This window comes from Carassius gibelio, chromosome B25 (assembly GCF_023724105.1).
Source record: "Carassius gibelio isolate Cgi1373 ecotype wild population from Czech Republic chromosome B25, carGib1.2-hapl.c, whole genome shotgun sequence".
NCBI lineage: Eukaryota > Metazoa > Chordata > Actinopteri > Cypriniformes > Cyprinidae > Carassius > Carassius gibelio.
The window spans coordinates 2,474,032-2,499,029 of NC_068420.1; the positions used below are offsets into that span (position 1 = coordinate 2,474,032).

Below are 24,998 nucleotides of genomic sequence, written 5' to 3' on the forward strand. Positions count from 1 at the left end.
TATATATATATATATATATATATATATATATATATATATATATATATATATATATATATATATAAACACACACAAACACACACTACCGGTCAGAGTTTGGGATCAGAATGATTGTTTATGTTTTTTTACAAGAATTTATTTTACTCATCAAGACAGCATTTATTTGATAAAAAATACTGGAAAACATGTAATATTGTAAGATATTATTAACATTTTTCTATTTTAATATACATGAAAGTGTAATTTATTCATGTGATGTGCAGCTGTATTTTCAGCATCATTCCTTCAGTCTTCAGTGTCACATGATCTTCAGAAATCAGAATAATATGATGATTTATTATTAGAATTATCAACAATTTTGCTGATAAATATTATTTTGTAATCTGTGATACTTTTTTCAGGATTCGTTGATGAATAAAAAATTAAAAAGAAGAGCTTTTATTTAAAATATAAATATTTTCTAACAATATTCGCTACAGTTCAATAGTTTGGGCTGAGTAAATTTTTATCCTTTTTTTTTTATAAGAAATTGTATTCTTTATTAGATCTTAGAATCTTTTATTCAGGATGTGTTACATTGATGAGAAGTGATATCAAAGATTAATATTTTAGAAGAGATTTATATTTTGAATAAACGCTGATCTTTAAAATAATTATACATCAAAGAATCCTGAAAACATTATTGCAGATTCCAAAATAATATTTGGTAGCACAACTATTAATAATTGTATTAATAAATCACCATAATTTCATGATTTCTAAAGATCATGTAACACTGAAGACTGGAGGAATGATGCTGAAAATACAGCTGCACAAACACAGAAATAAATTATATTTTAAAGGATATTAAAATAGAAACCATTATTTTATTTTATTTTGATAATTTTGAATTATTACTGAAATACAACCTTTTTTTTGTTTCAAACAGTTCATTGAACAATAATAAATGAAGTACCTGAAGCTGACAATGAAGTAAATGTATAATAATTAGCAAAGATGATTAATTTAGCGTTGTAAACCCGCGTGTGAGCGAGGTGAAGACGCGCCTGAGGACCAAACACAGCACAACGGTAGGAAACTTCACTCCTCTCATTATTTCTCTTTTACTATAGAGATTTATTTTTAGATACGTGATCTAGGTCTTTCATATAGTTGTAGAGTTATTAGAGAAATAGAGTTATTTTTTACATTCTTTGGTTGAAGTTTTCAGATCGGCACTTCGGAGCCTGTTCGCGACTCGGTTGATTCAGATCGGCACTTCGGAGCCTGTTCGCGACTCGGTTGATTCAGATCGGCACTTCGGAGCCTGTTCGCGACTCGGTTGATTCAGATCGGCACTTCGGGGCCTGTTCGCGACTCGGTTGATTCATATCGGCACTTCGGAGCATGTTTGCGATTCGGTTGATTAAGATCAGCACTTCGGAGCCTGTTCGCGACTCGGTTGACTCAGGGCGACACTTCGGCGCATGTTCGCGACTCGGTTGATTCAGATCGGCACTTCGGAGCCTGTTCGCGACTCGGTTGATTCAGATCGGCGCTTCGGAGCATTTTCGCGACTCGGTTGATTCAGATCGGCACCTCGGAGCATGTTTGAGATTTTTTTTAAATTCAGATCAGGACATCGAAGCAGGAAGTGTTTGTCAAACAGTTAATTGGTGATAAATGAATATTTGGACTTGAGGCTTTTTTTTTTACCTGTCGATTCAGCATGGACATGGACCCACACACAAAGGTGGACACACTCTAGACTTAATCATCAGTAGGGCTCTAAACTTTTCATCCATTGTTATTAAGGACGTAGTGTCACGGATCGCAAGAGGCGAAGACTCAAGTGCAGGCAGATGGGAAGATTTTATTTATACGTCACCAAAATAAACAAAAACACAACTGAAACCAGAGGAGCGTTCAAAGTTAGGAGACATAGACTGAAGTCAGATTCCCAGTGAAATGCTCTCAGACAGCAAATGCAATGAGTTTGCATCCTTCTTTTCTGAGAAGATCATCAATATCAGGAAGGCGATTAGCACATCCTCAAGTAATGCAGAGGTCAGACAGATTCAGCCACAATATCAAAAAGATACTGTCTATTTTTGAAGCAATTGATAGCAACATTCTGGAAGACACAGGGCAGCACCTTAAATCATCAACCTGATGATTAAATTTATTATTAGAATTATCAACAATTTTGCTGATAAATATTATTTTGTAATCTGTGATACTTTTTTCAGGATTCGTTGATGAATAAAAAATTAAAAAGAAGAGCTTTTATTTAAAATATAAATATTTTCTAACAATATTCGCTACAGTTCAATAGTTTGGGCTGAGTAAATTTTTATCCTTTTTTTTTTATAAGAAATTGTATTCTTTATTAGATCTTAGAATCTTTTATTCAGGATGTGTTACATTGATGAGAAGTGATATCAAAGATTAATATTTTAGAAGAGATTTATATTTTGAATAAACGCTGATCTTTAAAATAATTATACATCAAAGAATCCTGAAAACATTATTGCAGATTCCAAAATAATATTTGGTAGCACAACTATTAATAATTGTATTAATAAATCACCATAATTTCATGATTTCTAAAGATCATGTAACACTGAAGACTGGAGGAATGATGCTGAAAATACAGCTGCACAAACACAGAAATAAATTATATTTTAAAGGATATTAAAATAGAAACCATTATTTTATTTTATTTTGATAATTTTGAATTATTACTGAAATACAACCTTTTTTTTGTTTCAAACAGTTCATTGAACAATAATAAATGAAGTACCTGAAGCTGACAATGAAGTAAATGTATAATAATTAGCAAAGATGATTAATTTAGCGTTGTAAACCCGCGTGTGAGCGAGGTGAAGACGCGCCTGAGGACCAAACACAGCACAACGGTAGGAAACTTCACTCCTCTCATTATTTCTCTTTTACTATAGAGATTTATTTTTAGATACGTGATCTAGGTCTTTCATATAGTTGTAGAGTTATTAGAGAAATAGAGTTATTTTTTACATTCTTTGGTTGAAGTTTTCAGATCGGCACTTCGGAGCCTGTTCGCGACTCGGTTGATTCAGATCGGCACTTCGGAGCCTGTTCGCGACTCGGTTGATTCAGATCGGCACTTCGGAGCCTGTTCGCGACTCGGTTGATTCAGATCGGCACTTCGGAGCATGTTTGCGATTCGGTTGATTAAGATCAGCACTTCGGAGCCTGTTCGCGACTCGGTTGATTCAGATCGGCACTTCGGGGCCTGTTCGCGACTCGGTTGATTCATATCGGCACTTCGGAGCATGTTTGCGATTCGGTTGATTAAGATCAGCACTTCGGAGCCTGTTCGCGACTCGGTTGATTCAGATCGGCGCTTCGGAGCATTTTCGCGACTCGGTTGATTCAGATCGACACTTCGGAGCCTGTTCGCGACTCGGTTGATTCAGATCGACACTTCGGCGCATGTTCGCGACTCGGTTGATTCAGATCGGCACTTCGGAGCCTGTTCGCGACTCGGTTGATTCAGATCGGCGCTTCGGAGCATTTTCGCGACTCGGTTGATTCAGATCGGCACCTCGGAGCATGTTTGAGATTTTTTTTAAATTCAGATCAGGACATCGAAGCAGGAAGTGTTTGTCAAACAGTTAATTGGTGATAAATGAATATTTGGACTTGAGGCTTTTTTTTTTACCTGTCGATTCAGCATGGACATGGACCCACACACAAAGGTGGACACACTCTAGACTTAATCATCAGTAGGGCTCTAAACTTTTCATCCATTGTTATTAAGGACGTAGTGTCACGGATCGCAAGAGGCGAAGACTCAAGTGCAGGCAGATGGGAAGATTTTATTTATACGTCACCAAAATAAACAAAAACACAACTGAAACCAGAGGAGCGTTCAAAGTTAGGAGACATAGACTGAAGTCAGATTCCCAGTGAAATGCTCTCAGACAGCAAATGCAATGAGTTTGCATCCTTCTTTTCTGAGAAGATCATCAATATCAGGAAGGCGATTAGCACATCCTCAAGTAATGCAGAGGTCAGACAGATTCAGCCACAATATCAAAAAGATACTGTCTATTTTTGAAGCAATTGATAGCAACATTCTGGAAGACACAGGGCAGCACCTTAAATCATCAACCTGCTATCTTGACACACTTCCCACATCTTTGTTCAACAGTGTGCTTAACTGCTTAGAAGCAGATCTCTTAGAAGTGGTGAACACTTCACTTCTTTCTGGGACATTTCCAAACTCCTTAAAAACTGCAGTTGCAGATATGCTCACTGAATATAAACCTAACAGACCACTCAGATCATTAGGATCGAGTCAGTTAGAAATACCAAGGGTTCACACAAAACAAGGGGAATCTGCTTTTAGTTTCTATGCCGCTAGCAGTTGGAATCATCTTCCAGAAGAGACCAGATGTGCTAAAACACTAGTCACATTTAAATCTAGACTTAAAACTCATCTGTTTAGCTGTGCATTTATTGAATGAGCACTCTGCAATGTCCGAACTGATTGCACTATATTTTCACTGTTTTTTTTTTTTTTTTCAAGGAAACAAATTTTGTAACTGTTTTTAAATTCATTTTAAATTAAGTAAATTTTTTAATCATTTTAAAAGTTTTAAAATTGCTTGGTTAATTTGTGTTATAATTTTTCTTTATGATTATTTTATTTTCTTTTATTTAAAGCACTTTGAATTACCATTGTGTATGAAATGTGCTATATATATAAACTTGCCTTGCCTTGCCTAGTGTGTTAGTGGGTATATATATATATATATATATATATATATATATATATATATATATATATATATATATATATATATATATATATAAACACACACACACACACAAACACACACTACCGGTCAGAGTTTGGGATCAGAATGATTATGTTTTTTTACAAGAATTTATTTTACTCATCAAGACAGCATTTATTTGATCAAAAATACTGGAAAACATGTAATATTGTAAGATATTATTAACATTTTTCTATTTTAATATACATGAAAGTGTAATTTATTCATGTGATGTGCAGCTGTATTTTCATCATTATTCCTCCAGTCTTCAGTGTCGCATGATCTTCAGAAATCAGAATAATATGATGATTTATTATTTATTATTTTGCTGATAAATATTATTTTGTAATCTGTCATACTTTTTTCAGGATTCTTTGATGAATAAAAAGTTAAAAAGAAGAGCTTTTATTTAAAATATAAATATTTTCTAACAATATTCACTACAGTTCAATAGTTTGGGCTCAGTAAATTTTTATACTTTCTTTTTTTTATAAGAAATTGTATTCTTTATTAGATCTTATAATCTTTTATTCAGGATGTGTTACATTGATGAGAAGTGATATCAAAGATTAATATTGTTAGAAGAGATTTATATTTTGAATAAACGCTGTTCTTTAAAAAAATTATACATCGAAGAATCCTGAAAACATTATCGCAGATTCCAAAATAATATTTGGTAGCACAACTATTAATAATTGAATTAATAAATCATCATAATTTCATGATTTCTAAAGATCATGTTACACTGAAGACTGGAGGAATGATGCTGAAAATACAGCTGCACAAACACAGAAATAAATTATATTTTAAAGGATATTAAAATAGAAACCATTATTTTATTTTATTTTGATAATTTTGAATTATTACTCAAATACAACCTTTTTTTGTTTCAAACAGTTCATTGAACAATAATAAATGAAGTACCTAAAGCTGACAATGAAGTAAATGTATAATAATTAGCAAAGATGATTAATTTAGTGTTGTAAACGCGCGTGTGAGCGAGGTGAAGACGCGCCTGAGGACCAAACACAGCACAACGGTAGGAAACTTCACTCCTCTCATTATTTCTCTTTTACTATAGCGATTTATTTTTAGATACATGATCTAGGTCTTTCATAGAATTGTAGAGTTATTAGAGAAATTGAGTTATTTTTTACATTCTTTGGTTGAAGTTTTCAGATCGGCACTTCGGAGCCTGTTTGCGACTCGGTTGATTCAGATCGGCATTTCGGCGCATGTTCGCGACTCGGTTGATTCAGATCGACACTTCGGCGCATGTTCGCGACTCGGTTGATTCACATCGGCACTTCGGAGCCTGTTCGCGACTCGGTTGATTCAGATCGGCACTTCGGAGCCTGTTCGCGACTCGGTTGATTCAGATCGGCGCTTTGGAGCATGTTCGCGACTCGGTTGATTCAGATCGGCGCTTTGGAGCATGTTCGCGACTCGGTTGATTCAGATCGGCACCTCGGAGCATGAAGTGTTTGTCAAACAGTTAATTGGTGATAAATGAATATTTGGACTTGAGGCTTTTTTTTTTACCTGTCGATTCAGCATGGGCATGGACCCACACACAAAGGTGAACACACTCTAGACTTAATCATCAGTAGGGCTCTAAACTTTTCATCCATTGTTATTAAGGACGTAGTGTCACGGATCGCAAGAGGCGAAGACTCAAGTGCAGGCAGATGGGAAGATTTTATTTATACGTCACCAAAATAAACAAAAACACAACTGAAACCAGAGGAACGTTCAAAGTTACGAGACATAGACTGAAGTCAGATTCCCAGTAAAATGCTCTCAGACAGCAAATGCAATGAGTTTGCATCCTTCTTTTCTGAGAAGATCATCAATATCAGGAAGGCGATTAGCACATCCTCAAGTAATGCAGAGGTCAGACAGATTCAGCCACAATATCAAAAAGATACTGTCTATTTTTGAAGCAATTGATAGCAACATTCTGGAAGACACAGTGCAGCACCTAAAATCATCAACCTGCTATCTTGACACACTTCCCACATCTTTTTTCAACAGTGTGCTTAACTGCTTAGAAGCAGATCTCTTAGAAGTGGTGAACATTTCACTTCTTTCTGGGACATTTCCAAACTCCTTAAAAACTGCAGTTGCAGATATGCTCACTGAATATAAACCTAACAGAGCACTCAGATCATTAGGATCGAGTAGTTAGAAATACCAAGGGTTCACACAAAACAAGGGGAATCTGCTTTTAGTTTCTATGCCGCTCGCAGTTGGAATCATCTTCCAGAAGAGACCAGATGTGCTAAAACACTAGTCACATTTAAATCTAGACTTAAAACTCATCTGTTTAGCTGTGCATTTATTGAATGAGCACTCTGCAATGTCCGAACTGATTGCACTATATTTTCACTGTTTTTTTTCCAAGTAAACAAATTTTGTAACTGTTTATAAATTCATTTTAAATTAAGTAAATTTTTAATCATTTTAAAAGTTTTAAAATTGCTTGGTTAATTTGTGTTATAATTTTCCTTTATGATTATTTTACTTTCTTTTATGTAAAGCACTTTGAATTACCATTGTGTATGAAACGTGCTATATATATAAACTTGCCTTGCCTTGCCTAGTGTGTTAGTGGGTATATATATATATATAAACACACACACACACACAAACACACACTACCGGTCAGAGTTTGGGATCAGAATGATTGTTTTTTTACAAGAATTTATTTTACTCATCAAGACAACATTTATTTGATCAAAAATACTGGAAAACATGTAATATTGTAAGATATTATTAACATTTTTCTATTTTAATATACATGAAAGTGTAATTTATTCATGTGATGTGCAGCTGTATTTTCAGCATCATTCCTCCAGTCTTCAGTGTCACATGATCTTCAGAAATCAGAATAATATGATGATTTATTATTAGAATTATCAACAGTTTTGCTGATAAATATTATTTTGTAATCTGTGATACTTTTTTCAGGATTCTTTGATGAATAAAAAGTTAAAAAGAAGAGCTTTTATTTAAAATATAAATATTTTCTAACAATATTCACTACAGTTCAATAGTTTGGGCTCAGTAAATTTTTATACTTTCTTTTTTTATAAGAAATTGTATTCTTTATTAGATCTTATAATCTTTTATTCAGGATGTGTTACATTGATGAGAAGTGATATCAAAGATTAATATTTTAGAAGAGATTTATATTTTGAATAAACGCTGTTCTTTAAAAAAATTATACATCGAAGAATTCTGAAAACATTATCGCAGATTACAAAATAATATTTGGTAGCACAACTATTAATAATTGTATTAATAAATCATCATAATTTCATGATTTCTAAAGATCATGTAACACTGAAGACTGGAGGAATGATGCTGAAAATACAGCTGCACAAACACAGAAATAAATTATATTTTAAAGGATATTAAAATAGAAACCATTATTTTATTTTATTTTGATAATTTTGAATTATTACTGAAATACAACCTTTTTTTGTTTCAAACAGTTCATTGAACAATAATAAATGAAGTACCTGAAGCTGACAATGAAGTAAATGTATAATAATTAGCAAAGATGATTAATTTAGCGTTGTAAACGCGCGTGTGAGCGAGGTGAAGACGCGCCTGAGGACCAAACACAGCACAACGGTAGGAAACTTCACTCCTCTCATTATTTCTCTTTTACTATAGCGATTTATTTTTAGATACGTGATCTAGGTCTTTCATATAGTTGTAGAGTTATTAGAGAAATAGAGTTATTTTTTACATTCTTTGGTTGAAGCTTTCAGATCGGCACTTCCCCAGATAGCAAAATTTCTCTGGCCCACCTCTGGGCCATATCCTTGCTCTGGTTCTGGCCCAGTTCTGGCTGGGTCCCCGGCCCAAAACTGGCCCATTTACTGAAAGCATACATAAACAGTTTCCTCTGGCCCAGAAGCGGCCCACACCCTGTAAAAAGACTTAGTGTTTTTATCTGGCCCAGGTCTGGCCCAAATACACTAAGACACTTCTGGCTGAGAGTCGGCTTGGTCCCCGGGCCAGATGTGGCCCAGAAACTGCCAAACATACTTAAATTTATCAGGAAAACACAAATACAACCATTTACATTTTTTAAGGGATTTTATTAAAATAACGAACAAATACATATTTTAGAACATATACATGAACAAATGCAAAACAAATGCAGAAACCCTTTCATGCCCACCCACCCCTCAACACAGACAGAGACACAAGTGCACTTTAGACAGCTGCCTTCTCCAAAAGCCGTCTCTTGCGCCCGCCCTCTCGATCGGCTGCTAGCTGGAGCCACCTTCTTATGGTCCCTTCAACCTCCATTTCAGCGGCATTAGCAGTTATGGGGTTTCTCCGAACTGCACCTTTTGAAATAAAGAAATACATGTTGTAAGGTCTCTATGAAATTTAAAATCCCTAGGAACAATTTCTCAATACTTTGGTTATCATTGCTCTTTTATACATAGATCTTTTATATGACTGGATGAGATTTTTTTTCTCTTTCACTCAAATGTAATCACTTCCAAACATACGTAAATACGTAAATACAGACCAGAAGACCAAATTCAAAGACCATAATATAAAACTGAATAAAACATTAATTTGCTATTTCTACAAGTATACCATTCAGAAATATATTCCAAATCTAAAATTACAAAAGAATTAAAGCCTTTCAATTTCATTACCATTTATACAAGCTTAGTAATAATATTGTACTGTAATATATGTTAACATGGACCATGTAACATACACCTACTGCAGTAAATTCTAATCAGTAGGGAGTTTTATAAATACATTTTATAAAATAAAAAATTGTGTTATGCTTCTCATTGCTCTGAGTAATGCACTTTTCATTATATTGACTTCCATTAACATGCACACAAATGTGGGAAACGGTAAATGCAAGCACAACATCATTTTGTTGCATTCTAAATTTACTTAATTTATATTATATATTTTACATTATTAATATAATATTAAGATTGATAAAATAATTTCCTATTAATATTAAGCATAATTTTGATATTTTGATCAGTATAATAATAATAATAATAATAACAATAATAATAAAGTAAAATGACAAAACTAATATTTATGGTAGTAATGGCAATTATTTATTTTAAAATTAATTAATATTTATATTATTTTAATTTATTTTATATATTATTTTGCATTATTAATAATTAATATAATATTCAGATTGATTAAATCATCTACTATTTATATGAAATATAATCTTTATATTTGTATTATTATTATTATTATTATTATTATTACAACAGTAAAACTACAAAGCTAATATTTATGGCAGTAATGAAAATTCTTTACTTATGTTTAATTTTAAAAATACTTAATATTGTACATTATAATTCATAATTAATATAATATTACAATTTATTAAATAAGCGACTAATAATATTAAATATCATTTTAATAGTTTAATCAGTACGATGTTGATGATGATGATGATAATAATAATACAGTAAAACTATGGTAGTAATGACAATTCTTTATTATTTGTTTAGTTTTAGAATTAATTAATAATTATATTGCTTCAATTTATTTTATACATTATTTTACATTATTATTTATAACATTCAGAGTGATTAAATAATCTATTAATATGAAATATAATTATTATTATTTTATTATTACAGTAAAAATACAAAACTAATATTTATGACAGTAATTAAGTTTACTGCTTATTAATAATATATTATTTTAAATTATTGTAAATAATTGTTATAATATTCAGATTGATTAAATACAAATTATTATAGAAAAAAAATTATAATAACAACTGCAAATGTGTTAGCAAGTAAACTGCATTTACTCGTACCCACTACAGAAATAGCTAACTTTGTATGTAAACATATATAGGCCTGGTTTCACAGACAGGGCTTAGACTAAGCCAGGATTAGTCCATAGTTCAATTAGGACATCTAAGTAATTTTTTTTATAAATGTGACTTAATAAAAAAATAATTGTTATGCAGCTTGAGACAAAACAAAGGCACTGATATATTTAAAGATCAGTCAGTACAAGTTTCTTTCAGTTGAAATAGCTCAGAATTACATTTTAGTCCGGGACTAGGCTTAAGACTTGTCTGTGAAATCGGGTATACTGTCTCCTTACCAATCACAACCTCTCTGAGTTGAAGAGTGGCCACTGAAGTCTTTCCATTGACTCCTCTCCAATTAAGGTTCTTCGCCAGAGAGTTGGCAATCAACCTCTTTAATATGCGCCAGGTGCAGTCGCGCACATCTGCCCCACCAATGAGCCCCAACCAGTTTATCTGAAATAGAATTAAAAAAAGAAAAAAATTCTCAATAAAACATTTTTGTATATCCATTGTTTAAATATGTATATTTCAACAATTAATTAAAGTACAAAAAATATATAATTAAAGAAAGGTTGTTATAAAAACGGTCAGGAAATTATCCAAAGATATTTGAAATTGGACAAAGATGTTTGTTTTGCTGTTTCCACCCCCTTTCTATTACTACAAGTGCCATTCCTGAAGGCACAGAGGTGCTGACATTGATCAAGTCCTGTGTCAACATGTGTACACATCGATGGTCTTCTGATTGTCACCTTTTGCACAGTGGGTGAAGCTGTAATCTGCTGAATAGTCACTTTGAATGTCTCACATTTGGTTTTTATACACATGGCCAAAGAAGGGATAAAAGAAGATTGTAACTGTTGCTCTGTCACTTTCCTCTGCTGCCTCCTTTCTTTGCTGGAGCTCTTCTTGGGGCTCTGCTTTCTCTCCCTCTTTTTCTCTAACTAGTGATTCAAGGTTAATAGTGAAGTTGCAATACAATATACTCCCTCAATGCTCTCCCACATATTTAGCTATTCTAACGGCACTTATTTCCAATGTTGGTATAAGTGGCAGTGCGTGGTAATAGACGAGAAATGCACAGTTTTATACCATTGTGCTGATAACGCTTCTTAGTCCTTTGGCTATCCTACAGCCTGAACCACTGTAGAGAAACCACCCTTACAGCCTGGGTCCTGGAGGGTTTAGCTCCAACCCTTATCAAACACATCTGAACACACTTATCAGTGTCTTCAGGATTACTGGAAGGCTATAGGCATGTGATATATACTAGGGTTGGAGCTAAACTCTGCAGGGATATCGGCGCTCCAGGAGCAAGTTTGCCCATACCTGGTATGGTAATATACATGGTCAATTGCATAACAATTTGGCACCCAAGAATTACGACAAGATTGATTCCAGAGAGCGTATCATTACAGCCCTAATTTATGTACCAGTTAAAACAAAACAAAAGATCAGTAACCGTGTAATTGTGCAAACAATTGTAAAAAAAAAAAAAAAAAAAAAGAAAGCATCTTACCAGTTTTTGCTTGTAATCTGGGCTCTGCTGAATCCTTTGCTCAAGGCTGAGCAGTCGTGGAAGGTCTTGCAGGGGCAGCAAACCTTCCTCAATGTCCAAAAGCTGTCCCTGGTCTTCCCGCAGCTGCAACAATCTGAGGATGGTGGTTTGCTGGTCCAGCACCATCTCTAATTTTGTTAAAACCTCCCTCAGCAGGGCTAAGTTAAAGACATTTACAATATTTTACAATTATAATACACACTACAAAACTGTACAATGTCATCCTCAGTCTTATTTAAAAAACGATAAACTTAAAAGTAAGATGACTGAGTGGAAATCACTGTAGGACCAACCTGGTTCTGATGATTGCTGGGGGGCAATTCGGAACGTCTGACAACTCCGCAGCGCTATAAAAGAATTTGTGAATTGAGGAAAAAGTCTTACAAATGAAATACTTACAAAAGAAAGTCAAATAAAAAGCGAAGGAATACACTCACGTGGGACATCGTCCATCGGCTGCCAATTTTGCAACATCTCTGTATATGACCCTTGTGGTGGTGGTGGTGGTGGTGCTGCTGCTGCTGGCAATGTGGTGATGGGAACAGGGGTGAAAGTGGTGTTTGGGATGACTACAGGGAGGTTTACAGTGGGGGCAGGTGGAAGAAGTTGCTTGGGGGGTGGGCCAGACTCCTCCTCTGAATCCAGTAAGCAACCTCCAGGTGGGCCAATTCGAACACTCTTCCTATTTTAAACAAAAAAATAATTAATCAAAATGAAATGTAAACTTCTAAATCGCCTTCTTAACTTCTTGCTAATTCTAAAAAATAAATCTGGAAAACAGGTCTTTAAATACAGCCTGAACGCATCAAGAAATAGCACCAGTGACATGCTGAACAAATATCTGTACATTTTACGCCTTGGTGGTTTCTGTCCAGACATTTCTGCGTCTGACTGGAGGTCTGACCAGGTCTCTGCCTCTTTAGCCTTCCTTCTGCCCTCTTCATAGCTGTCTGCAAAATTCAGTTGAATTTAACGTTTTCAAAATTTCTTCGGGATCACTCAATTAGATAAAACTTAGTACTTCAGTAGGCTAATCTTATGAATTACACATACAACATATCAACACAGTGCTGAGCCTAATAATGGTCTGTTAGGCTGCTGAGTGGACAATATAATCTAATAATGGACTACAGAATTCTATGATCCCACATTAAATAACAATTAACTTATGATCAAGAATAAATGAAGTTACAATAATGTGGAAGAAAAAGTGAAACCTAGCATGAAAATGTAAAATTTACCTGTTGAAAACATTGTTCGGACTTCCCAACTTCCCCAGTCACAGTTAGGAGGTGTCTTGTTTTTAATGGCCAGGTGAAGGGCCATACCCCTCAGTGAATTAGGCCAATAGCACTGGCCATTCTCCACCCAAATGGCTGGAACCAGCTCCACCTCATGTGACTCAACAAATTCGACAATTTTGAACATGTCTGTTTGGAAAAAAAAGAAACAAGTGTAGTATTTACAAGTATATACACAGGTGTCAACTTTTTTTTTGCACACATTCACTACATTGCCAAAAGTATTTGCTCACCCGCTTCCAGTGAACAGGTTTGACTACTTTAGTCATTTCCATTAATACAAATCTTAATGTTAAAGCTAATTTTATAGCAACAGTTTGGACAGGACCCTTTTCTATTATAATTTGACAATGCCTCTATGTATGAGGCAATCTTGGTGTTTGGTGATGAGTTTTTAGCTCAAGGTCTGCATTTAAAGTCACACCAGAAGTGTTCAGCTGCGATTAGGAGTTGGCTTTCTGCAGACCAGTCAAGTTCTTCCACAATGACTCAATCAATCATTTATTTTTTAAGATTTTTTTAAGCCTCATACACAGAGGCATTGTCATGTTATAATAGAAAAGGGTCATGTCCAAACTGTTACTATAAAATTAGAATATCATTATATGCTTTAACATTAAGATTTGTACTCAAGGATATTACTAAAGTAGTCAAACCTGTTCACTGGAAGAGGGTGAGCGAATACTTTTGGCAATATAGTGTATGTGTTTTTTATTTTTCTGCCCTGACACCCAGATGACACCCAAAAATGAAAATTTTCTGTTACTTTTTTCTTGAGCAAAACATTAAAGACGATTTTTAGCTGAAGATTTTTGTGTTCCTTGGTTATTCACAGAATGCAAGTCAAAGAATAACATCCCTTTTAGAATCAAAATAAAAACTATACAGGCAAACCAAGATTAATACCCATGTGTACGTCGTTATGCAACAAATTAGTAAATTTACAGCAGAATTAAATTTTCGGGTGAAATGTCCCATTAAAGCACAACTCCACTTCCAGAATAAAAATAAGTCCACCACTGAAGTACACTATAAAGAGAAAAATACTGGAATGTTTTCCTAAATAAAATTAATTTCTTTGCAACTGAAAATGACTATGCTGCACAACATTGCCAACCAGACAGGTCTTAATATCATTACCACCAAGACCCAAGTTATGTGCATCAGTCCAATTGGATCACAGTTGATGGCAGCTTGTGAGGAATTCACCTACCTGGAAAGTTCATTTGGCACTGACAATGCAGTTGGCAAGATATTAATACACATCTTGGGAAGGCTCATAGCACCTTTGCTAGACTCTGGCCGACCTGTAAGTTATGTACTGTAGAGCTATACAGAAGAACAGTGTGGTGGTTGAGATCAAATGCAGACGGTTGAGATGGCTTGGGCATTTATTAAGAATGGACCAGCACCACATCCCGAATGTGGCACTTAAAATGGACAGCACCTGGTAAGAGAAGACAAGGAAGACCAAAGATCACCTAGAGGAGGACAGTGACATCAGAGCTGGAAGAAATGCATCTCACCTGGAGCGAGCCACAATATGAGGTCAGATGATAGTGGCCTTATGTCCCTATCCTTATGGGAATAAAGAGGATTAAGTAAGTAAGTAATGTTATTTGCTGTACCACACCACCTAAGATGCAGATGAGTTTGTTTCTTCATGGAAATAGATTTGGTAAAGTGTAGCTTCACATCACATGCTCATTAATGGATACTTTGTAGAGAAACAAAGGATAAAAACATCAAAATAATCCACACCACTCCAGTCCAGTCCACCAATTAATATTTTGTGAAGCCAAAAGCAGCACGTTAGTCTATCATCAAGACATTTTTAACTTAAAACTGTTACTTTTGGATGAAATACAAGTCTATAATGAAATGTCAGGAGATAAATCTGCACAAATCAAGCACTGTTTACACGCAGAAACAGTCTAAAACAGTGGAGTTTATGACTTAAGCTGTTAGAAGCGTGCAACCTTTTTCTTCAAGACATTAACTGATGGACTGGATTGGTGTGGACTACTTGTGGATTGTGATGTTTTTATTAGCTGTTTGGACTCTCATTCTGACGGCACCCATTCACTGCAGGGCATCCATTGCTGAGACAATGATGCAGAGACACATTTCTCCAAATCCGTTCCCATGAAGAAACAAACTCGTTTACATTTTAGAAAGGGTGAGTACAATTTCAGAAAGCTGCTTAAAAAATATTGAACAAGTAAAACATGAAAGACATTAGAAGTAGATGTGATTATGAACAAAGCTTGATGAAAATTAAGTGAACTTTGTTCAGTTCAAATGAATTTTGCAAAGCCCTTTTAAGAAAAGGGGAGAGCACAGCTTAAAAAAAAAGCTGCACAATAAGAAACGGCTAAATGAAATCAGTGGCACAAGTGCAGCAATGGCACTGCAACAAATTTGTCTTGATTTGGCAACCTCACATACTTCTCAACATGGTCAAATAACTGAATGGTTTTCAGCCTCGATGAGATTTTTCCAACCAGGTAGATGCCCAAATCACTTGAACTCAGAGGATACTCAAAAAATGGTTCCATTAATTCATATTCTCTGAAGACAATATATATTTTGTCCTGACACTGAAGGATATTGTCAATCAAAGCAATGCAGCCACCAATCTTAACACATCTGTCTCCCTCGCTTGATGCATCTATTTTGGTACCACCTATGACAAGCTCCTGGAACTGAAGTACAGATATGTTCATCATAGAGGGTGGAAGTGGGCCAGAATCATGCTCCTTCTGCAACCTTTTCTTTCCATGTGAAGCTTCATCATTTCCTGTAAAAGGATCCATTTCAGAGATTCGCCGAATAACCTGGGCTAGTGGATGATGCGGGGTTCTTATCATCTTTTTCATCTTACCTAGATAATCCTCAAATGGAAATCCGGATATTAGGTCAAGATTTCCATGTATTCGAACATCCTCAGAAAGATGGGTTAATCCATGAAGATTGTAAGTGACAAATTCTGGACCATACAGTTTGCCAAAATGTGTCACAAATGACACAAGTAATGTGTGTGCAAAGTCATGAAGATCTGCAGACAATGAAGGACTTGCAAGGATGAAAATGGCAACTGATAACAACATGAAATTGTTGTAGACTGAACCCGACAGCACATTTTGGAGAACCACTGGCCCCGTGTACAACAAGAACTGTCGCAACTCTGTGGCTTTCCACCGGAGTCTTTCTAAAAGCCCTCTTGGTTTACGAGCGAAATCCGTAGGAATGAAACCTCTTAAGCCTACGAGTGCACTAGAGATAAGCTTCATCTGATGAGAAGACAAGCGGGATGGCAAAGGCCCTGATGCAATCCATAAATCCAACAGTCTCCGCACTACCCCAAGACAGACAAGGTGCATGTAATCATGAGGAAAGCATGACACCATGCCTATACCTACATCAGTTAATGGTGACTTTGTCACGTGATGATCTTCATCATTCAGCATTTTGAAAGACAGATCTGTCCGGAGTGCACTGTTGACTTCTGGAAAAGTCATTCTGTGTTTAAGATAAACACCTGTTTGAACACACTTGTCACATCCTGAGTAACCAGTATGACTTTTCGTTCCTTTAATGAAAGCTCTTGCTGGCGCATCACAGATGACAGAATTGACCTTCAAGAAGCACTGTTTCCCTTTGATGAAGAATCCTTTGCTTAGTTCTTGCAACTCACTGACAAGATCTTGTAAATATGCAACCAGACAACTTGGCTTTGAGACACCACAAAACAGAGCAATGACAACTGGCTTTTTCACAACACCCTGTAGCAAGCCAAGGATTGGCCAGAACTGTACTGAGGAACTCTTAAACAGAGGTAGTCCATCTACGTTCAGCTGCAATTTAAATTCATGCCTGTTTGGAATGTGAGACCAGATGCGATCCATGCTTTTTGCAAAAGCTTTCAAAATGCCGACATAGTGGTAGGTACCACCAGCAACAACTTGGATGCTGTAGGAGGTAGTGGTATGTAGAAGAGTTCTGGCATCCTTTGGTAGGAAAGGATGATGAACTCTCAAGATGGCCAGAAGTGCAGCCAAAGCTACTAAAGACACTCTGAAATGAACTGCCCAGTCGCACAAAGAGTCAGTTAGTGATGTACTGACATTTACTATGTCATCATCACTCTGCGAATCATCTTCACTGTCAAATTTATGTGATGCCTGACCCTGATCACCCTGATTCTGGTCCTCCTCTGTGATATTCACAGTGGCATTCTCTGCAGCTCCAGTGATCTGCATCTCATCAGGAAAGGAAGAAAATAAAGAACTCACCCTTTTCACTGCTCGTTTTCTAAGACTACGTCTATCCATGTTTTTACCTTTTTCTTTCTCCAACCTAAGGAAAAATACAAGTGAGAAATAAACATTAATCAACATTGACGTTAACTAAATCATACACTTGTTTTAAAAACACTCATTTATTCACTGTGTATTGTAAATATATTAAACCAGTGGTGCAACCAGTGTAAAGGTATATGCAAGCTCCATTATACTCAAATATTATGTGGAAGCTGATCATCAAGATACATCAAGATATTTACATTTATGCCTACATTTAATCATGACAGACACTTATCCAAACCAAGTTACAAATGAGCACAATAGAACCAAAACATGAACAAAATGTTAAGTAAGTGCTATGATATTTAAGTCAGGTAGCCTAGTTAATATTAAAAAAAAAAAAAAAGTATATATATATATATATATATATATATATATATATATATATATATATATATATATATATATATATATACACACACACATACATAAATACACACTGTATATGTTTTTAAAATGGCACAGATTTTTAAATACCTGAAAGTACACTCTTAATAGTCAGTGAAGCATTATAATGTGATATCTGGATAATCAAGTAATTTTAATAATGAAAGAACTTTAGTAATTATAATTAAAACTTGGAAACTGTATGAATGCAGAAATTTTAACTAAATTTAGAACTGATGGTGGTTCTTTGTTGATCATTCAGTGTTTCTGTAAAAAAGGGGGGGGGGCTAGCAATAATACTGATAAGATGATAATAATAATAATAATAATAATAATAATAATAATAATAATAATACGAATTCTACTAATAAGAACAGTAATGGATTCATGAATATTAATCAGGTTGTCTGCATTCGGTCAAACTGATTTGCTCTGTAGGTGAGCACCAGCCAATGAGATTCCGCTTGCGCATTAGTTCCGCCCACTACTAAGGAACTCCGTTATTTCTACAGAAAAATACAACAAAGAATATAATTCTGCATGTAATTAGACTCTCTCGCTCGTCCTCTCTCTCAATCTCTCAATTTGCGCGTGTAAGAAAAAGCTACGGCGAGTGGTCCGTCTTCACACTAGAGCTCACCGTACGTCAAACACAGGTGCACTGCGCGTGAATTGAGCTGAACTGAGAAATTGCACAGATTTCTCGACGAGATAAAAATCAGAAGTACACAATCAGAATGTTAAGCGCAGAATTTACACTTTATCTTCAACTCACACGCTGGCGAGTAAATCTAATAATATATTAGTCAATGGCTAATATTAGATATCATTTAGTCGCCAGAGTCAAGATATAGTCGCATATGCTAGTGCTTTACTCGCAAAGGGATGTCCCTGAGAAGAATCAACAGCACATTACGCATAACAGTTCCAAATGATTGAATGCATACAAATATTTACGGCTCATCTGCTTGCCTGCATCACCAATGGAAATATAGCTACAAAATTTGCTTTTTTAATTTCCTTTTAATGCGTTCAAATGAAGTATTGTTGTTTTTTTATAGTGAACTTATTTAAATACTGTAACGGGTGCTGTAAACTTGCAGTTTATTCACATAATTTTGTTTTTATTCTTTTAACGCTCGTGCTGCAGTTCTATGCCCTCCACCGCTTCGCACCAAGTTAGCGTTGAAAACTATATGATGTACACTTATGCAGTCAAAGTTCACTAAACCACTCAAGTAAGTTAATATTAAACCATAAATACTTTAAGGCAACACATATGTTTATTGTTGGCTTAAATCTAGTTAAATTATGCCTATATCTGGCCTGACTTTTTTTTTTTTTTTTTTTACATCCAACATAACGTTAGCTAAGCTAACGTTAATAACTGTACTAATAACTGTACTAGACGGAAGGAAAAATACAGAAAAATATACTTACTAAAGTGTGTATTTTATTTCTATGTCAAAAGATATTTAAGAATTCCTGCAACGCTAAAATGTGTTGACTAATTAACGTTACCCTAACAAATTGGAGAGTTCCGGTTTAGCTAACAATTTGTTGACAAATTTATTAACCGTTTTGATTGTGCTATATATATTACAAGACTATAGAATACCCTTAATAGTCTTAAAGAGACTTTGGTATTTCACATCTTACAAAATTAAATAATGCTCCACTTACCAGTTCAGGCGTCGAAGTGAGGTCCCTTTTCCCGCTCTGTGGGATTAGAATTGATGACGAAAGTCGTCTTGTGGCCGTTTCAAAGCAAGTGAGCCGACTGTCGCTCCACAGAATCGGGCCGTGTGCTTGATAGATATCCGTCTGCCGCATAATATTTATAAATGGCGCCAAACAGCGTGACGGCTGGTCTGTCAGTTCCAGTCGGGCAGCGTATGTCCATCCACAAAGACAATGCAATGTGCATGTTTATGTACCCTTTTTTAATTGTTTTTGTTGTTTCTGTAAATATTATTCTGTTATTATAATATTTAATAATAATTATTATTATTTTATCATGATTTTATCATCATCATGAAAAATCAACTGGGTAAAAATGGACATTACAAGTATTATAGGCCAGTTTTTGTTGTTGATATCATCATCATCATCATCATCATTAATTTCCAAGTCATTGCACCAAACAGCTCAGTCACACTTCAGCCGTAATAGGGCCAGATACAATGCAATGTACCTAATACAACTACAAGACGCCAGTCTTGGTGCGACCACGTGAGACAGTATGTCAGCCGACCCGGACTCCAGCCGATTGTGCCGACACTCAGCCAGAATCGGGCCGACTATGCTTGCTATCTGGGTCGGAGCCTGTTCGCGACTCGGTTGATTCAGATCGGCACTTCGGAGCCTGTTCGCGACTCGGTTGATTCAGATCGGCACTTCGGAGCATGTTTGCGATTCGGTTGATTAAGATCAGCACTTCGGAGCCTGTTCGCGACTCGGTTGATTCAGATCGACACTTCGGCGCATGTTCGCGACTCGGTTGATTCAGATCGGTGCTTTGGAGCATTTTCGCGACTCGGTTGATTCAGATCGGCACCTCGGAGCATGTTTGAGATTTTTTTTTTAATTCAGATCAGGGGGGTATTCCAAAAAGCAGGTTATGTGACATACCTGGGTATGTATAAGGGTAAGTTCGTGGATAACCTCAACGTTCGGTTCCAAAAACAGAGGTAACTTTCTGGGTATGTATGTAACCATAGCAACTGACTCTCTGAAGATAACCTCGTTATGTTTCAGTGTAACTTCGTTTCAGAAGGTTGGTGAGCATGGCGTGCCCTTTTGACGAGGATCCTGTGGACGTTGAAGCACAAATTATACGAGGTTTTTTTCATCGGGAGAGGGTTATAAGACCGCGTATTGATGTGTTTGCTTACCCTAATGAATATTTAAAAGAGCGTTATCGTTTTTCAAAAGATTCATTAGTTTATTTAACACGTCTTTTAAAACCGCATATCGCAAATGTGACAAACCGCGGCTCTGCGCTTAGCACAGAAAACATTCTGTGCATAGCACTTAGGTTTTTTGCGTCTGGCCATTTTTTGTACAGTGTGGGCGATTCAGAGCATGTGGGAAAGGCAACTGTGTGTAGAGCCGTTCGTACAGTGTGTCTGGCACTTAAACAGTTGTTACCCACGTTTGTACAGTTCCCTGGCCATAAACCTCTGCTTGTTATTAAAGACGAATTCCACAGAGTGGCAGGTTTGTCCTTTGTAGTAAAATATATGACGCATATTTAATATTTAGTCATATTATTAATATCTATACATGTATTCCTTATGCACACACTTCATACTTCCAAAACTTTCTGTTTCAGGGTTTCCAAATGTAATTGGGTGCATTGATGGCACTCACATTCCTATTAAAGCTCCATCAATAAATGAGGGAGACTATGTTAATAGGAAATCTATTCATAGTATCAATGTGCAGGTAACAACTTAATTTTTTCCCCTTCTTAAAATCATCAAAGTCATTACTTTTTCCACTAACTATAGGTAATATGTGAGGCAACCCAAATCATCACCAATGTCGAGGCAAAATGGCCAGGATCTGTGCATGATGCCAGAATTTTCCGCGAGTCATCATTATGCCAGACATTTCAGCAGGGTATGATTTGCTTTATACAATTTTTGTTTTTTCGTTATTACTATATTTGTGTTGTACACTTCAATCATTACAGGACAGTACAATGGTTACTTGCTGGGGGACAGAGGATACCCTTGTCTGCCCTATTTAATGACACCCTACCCTGAACCTGAGCCTGGACCACAGACACGGTTTAACCTGGCTCACAGCCGAACACGGGCCAAGGTGGAGATGACTATAGGGATCCTCAAATCTCGGTTTCAGTGTCTGCGTGGGCTCCGGGTTAGTCCAGAGAGGGCATGCGACATTATTGTGGCTTGTGTTGTGCTTCACAATATTGCCACTATAAGAGGAGAGAGCCACCCTCCTTGTATTGAGGAAGATGGCCCAGAGGAACACCGACAGATTTTAGAGGCCAACAGAGACGGAAGACTTTTGAGAGACAGGATTTGTCAAAATTACTTTTATTAGTTTTTTTTGCACTGGTCTGCCAGGCAGTTTATTTCTTCATTTCCTGAAAAACAATAAAAGTAAAATTCATTAAAATGTTTTTTTTTTTATATTGCTTTACACATACATACATACATACATACAGATAGATAGATAGCTAGATAGATAGATAGATAGATAGATAGATAGATAGATAGAGACAGACAGACCACTTTTAACATGCAACAGATTAATATTCAGACAAGTTCTCACCTTAAGGCGATTCTCAAGTAATTCTATTTCAAGTGCTGCTTTTTTAATGAGGAGCCTTTTCTCTTCCATTTGAAGCTGTATAAGGTCCATCTCCATGTCACTTTTTCTTATTTGTTTTTGAAGATGGACCTTATACAGCTCCTTTGCTGGCAACTAAGGTGGAAAAATGTAATAAATGAGATTGTTTGGTCAGACAATAAAATTAAAATATGGACACATGGACACAAATTCTTACCCTGCTTAGATTGTGTGCTGAGGCTGAAGGACCCTCATCTGTGGGCAAATCCCTAGGTATGTACTATGAAAGGACAATGACAGTTTGTTACTCTAATGCAAAAAGGGGCCATACATCATAATGGTATGCATCATACCTCAGTGGATCTACCAGCATTGTCCACTTCTGTCACAGCAGATGTGGTCTCTTCATCATCATCATCATCTTCATCCTACAAGACAAATATTCAAGTATACATTATTTGGCAAAAAAAACCCTAAAAGTACCTGACAACAAATCACTTACAACTGTGACAGACTGTGTTCTTTCTGGAGAGTCCAATAATACAATCCGTCCATCAGTATCTATAAGAACACACAACCCGTTAAATTCTCAATATTATCAAAGAAAATAATACATCATATGCAGTTAAATAAAATAAGCCTACATAAATTAATCTTGTTCAAAAAGCCTTTAAGTGACAGAGATAGTAATTTATCAGGATAAAAAATGAAAACAAATCATAGAGGTAAACTTACATTTCACCCTTTTTTCACCATCACTTGTGGTGCATAGTATGTGTGATGAACTGCCCCCTGGAATGCCAGCAACCACTGGTCGCCCTTTATTAAGGGACAGAGCCAGCTCCTCAGATGGGGTGAGGGGAGGTGGTGGTGGCCCCCCGCCAGTTAGACGGGCTTCAGTCTTTTTTCTGTTAGCTGCATGACAGAATGAATATACTAAATCCTGTTATAATAATAGTTCAGTAATTGTGTAATCAAATATTACCTTTTTGCAGAATGTTTTTGTGTTTCATTTTGACTTGGCTTAAAGTTCTTGTGGCTCCAGAAGGATTACACCTTATTAAATAAGAAATATACATTATTATTTCAAGCTAAAGAAATAAAATGGCAGGAAAAGTAAATGCTTTCATAGTGATTTAACATATTCAAAAGTATATAAGTCATACTTCATTATTTTGCATTTCAATAAAACGGGAGCCAATAACAAATTTGTAATTTAATACACTCACGCATTTACTCTGTCCGTTATTTTTTGCCAAGCCAGCTCTCTTGCTTTAGCCGATGCAGCTGTATTGCTTCTTTTTAATATTATTGGCTTAAACTCCTCGTAAGCATGCATTAAAACTTCCAACTCCGCCTCTGTGAAATACGCGGCTCTCTTTTTTTCGCTTTGAGTTTCCATGGTGACTCGTGAAATCGGCGATCCATTGAAAATGTCTTTATACATGCACCGTGCACGCGCATTAACTCTGGGTAACCAGTCAGAGGTTGATTAAGCTAACTCTTCTCAGGTGTTTTGGAACCGACATACTCATGGTATGCCTGTTTGGGGTAAATCAACCCAGAGGTTATAGTTTATCAAATGGTAAGTTAACCAAGCTTTCTGGAATACCCCCCAGGACATCGAAGCAGGAAGTGTTTGTCAAACAGTTAATTGGTGATAAATGAATATTTGGACTTGAGGCTTTTTTTTTTTACCTGTCGATTCAGCATGGACATGGACCCACACACAAAGGTGGACACACTCTAGACTAAATCATCAGTAGGGCTCTAAACTTTTCATCCATTGTTATTAAGGACGTAGTGTCACGGATCGCAAGAGGCGAAGACTCAAGTGCAGGCAGATGGGAAGATTTTATTTATACGTCACCAAAATAAACAAAAACACAACTGAAACCAGAGGAACGTTCAAAGTTACGAGACATTCTGCACGAAACGTCATGCCAATAAATAAGAAATATTGCTGACTTGTGCGTTTCCAGCGCTCTCTTTACGTTCGTCCGTTATTCGATGTTGAAAAAGCAAACGTCTTTTTTGTAGACATGGAAAATCGATTCAATAAACACTTATGTCTTAAAAATCGAAAATGATTTTTTCACAAAAGTGACAGTCCTAGTAGTAGGGAGATGAGTGAAGTAGCCTACTTTTACTCGCTAAGAAGTACGAGGATAAACGACATACAAAAGAGGATGACAATCGATCCTTCCCGCACAGATTTCTTTTGATTCATTTCTTCCAGTTTTGACGTCTTCGTAAAACATCATACACCAACAATAATGCCTTCTGTTTATTCTTCTTATTCTTTTTATTACTAGGTATATGGGGCTACGTCTTAACCTCAGTCGTTACATAGTTCATTTGTCTTATTCAGTTTTACATGACCAGTTGTTTTTATTATTAGGCTATTATTTTATTACA

General features: G+C 35.8%; 4 protein-coding genes across 4 annotated transcripts; 1 reads left to right on the plus strand and 3 right to left on the minus strand.

The window, feature by feature from the left end:
* Positions 1–8,893: 8,893 nt before the first annotated feature.
* Positions 8,894–13,752, minus strand: LOC128014663 (uncharacterized). Its single transcript, XM_052598376.1, has 7 exons — positions 13,447–13,752; positions 13,053–13,155; positions 12,643–12,887; positions 12,499–12,552; positions 12,167–12,363; positions 10,941–11,100; positions 8,894–9,169 (listed from the first exon to the last, which is right to left on the minus strand). Exons 1-7 carry the CDS (start codon positions 13,631–13,633, stop codon positions 9,033–9,035), a joined length of 1,083 nt encoding a protein of 360 aa, XP_052454336.1. The 5' UTR covers positions 13,634–13,752; the 3' UTR covers positions 8,894–9,032.
* A 503-nt stretch (positions 13,753–14,255) lies between these two features.
* On the minus strand, positions 14,256–20,579 carry LOC128014656 (uncharacterized). Its single transcript, XM_052598362.1, has 2 exons — positions 19,941–20,579; positions 14,256–17,865 (listed from the first exon to the last, which is right to left on the minus strand). The coding sequence occupies exon 2, from the start codon at positions 17,838–17,840 to the stop codon at positions 15,891–15,893; it is 1,950 nt and encodes a 649-aa protein (XP_052454322.1). The 5' UTR covers positions 17,841–17,865; positions 19,941–20,579; the 3' UTR covers positions 14,256–15,890.
* A 287-nt stretch (positions 20,580–20,866) lies between these two features.
* On the plus strand, positions 20,867–22,406 carry LOC128014668 (putative nuclease HARBI1). Its single transcript, XM_052598383.1, has 4 exons — positions 20,867–20,904; positions 21,592–21,704; positions 21,770–21,881; positions 21,955–22,406. The coding sequence occupies exons 1-4, from the start codon at positions 20,895–20,897 to the stop codon at positions 22,329–22,331; spliced, it is 612 nt and encodes a 203-aa protein (XP_052454343.1). The 5' UTR covers positions 20,867–20,894; the 3' UTR covers positions 22,332–22,406.
* Positions 22,309–23,705, minus strand: LOC128014667 (uncharacterized). The gene is made up of 7 exons (XM_052598382.1): positions 23,566–23,705; positions 23,316–23,495; positions 23,083–23,141; positions 22,934–23,008; positions 22,798–22,860; positions 22,563–22,715; positions 22,309–22,374 (listed from the first exon to the last, which is right to left on the minus strand). The coding sequence occupies exons 1-7, from the start codon at positions 23,657–23,659 to the stop codon at positions 22,360–22,362; spliced, it is 639 nt and encodes a 212-aa protein (XP_052454342.1). The 5' UTR covers positions 23,660–23,705; the 3' UTR covers positions 22,309–22,359.
* Positions 23,706–24,998: the final 1,293 nt, after the last annotated feature.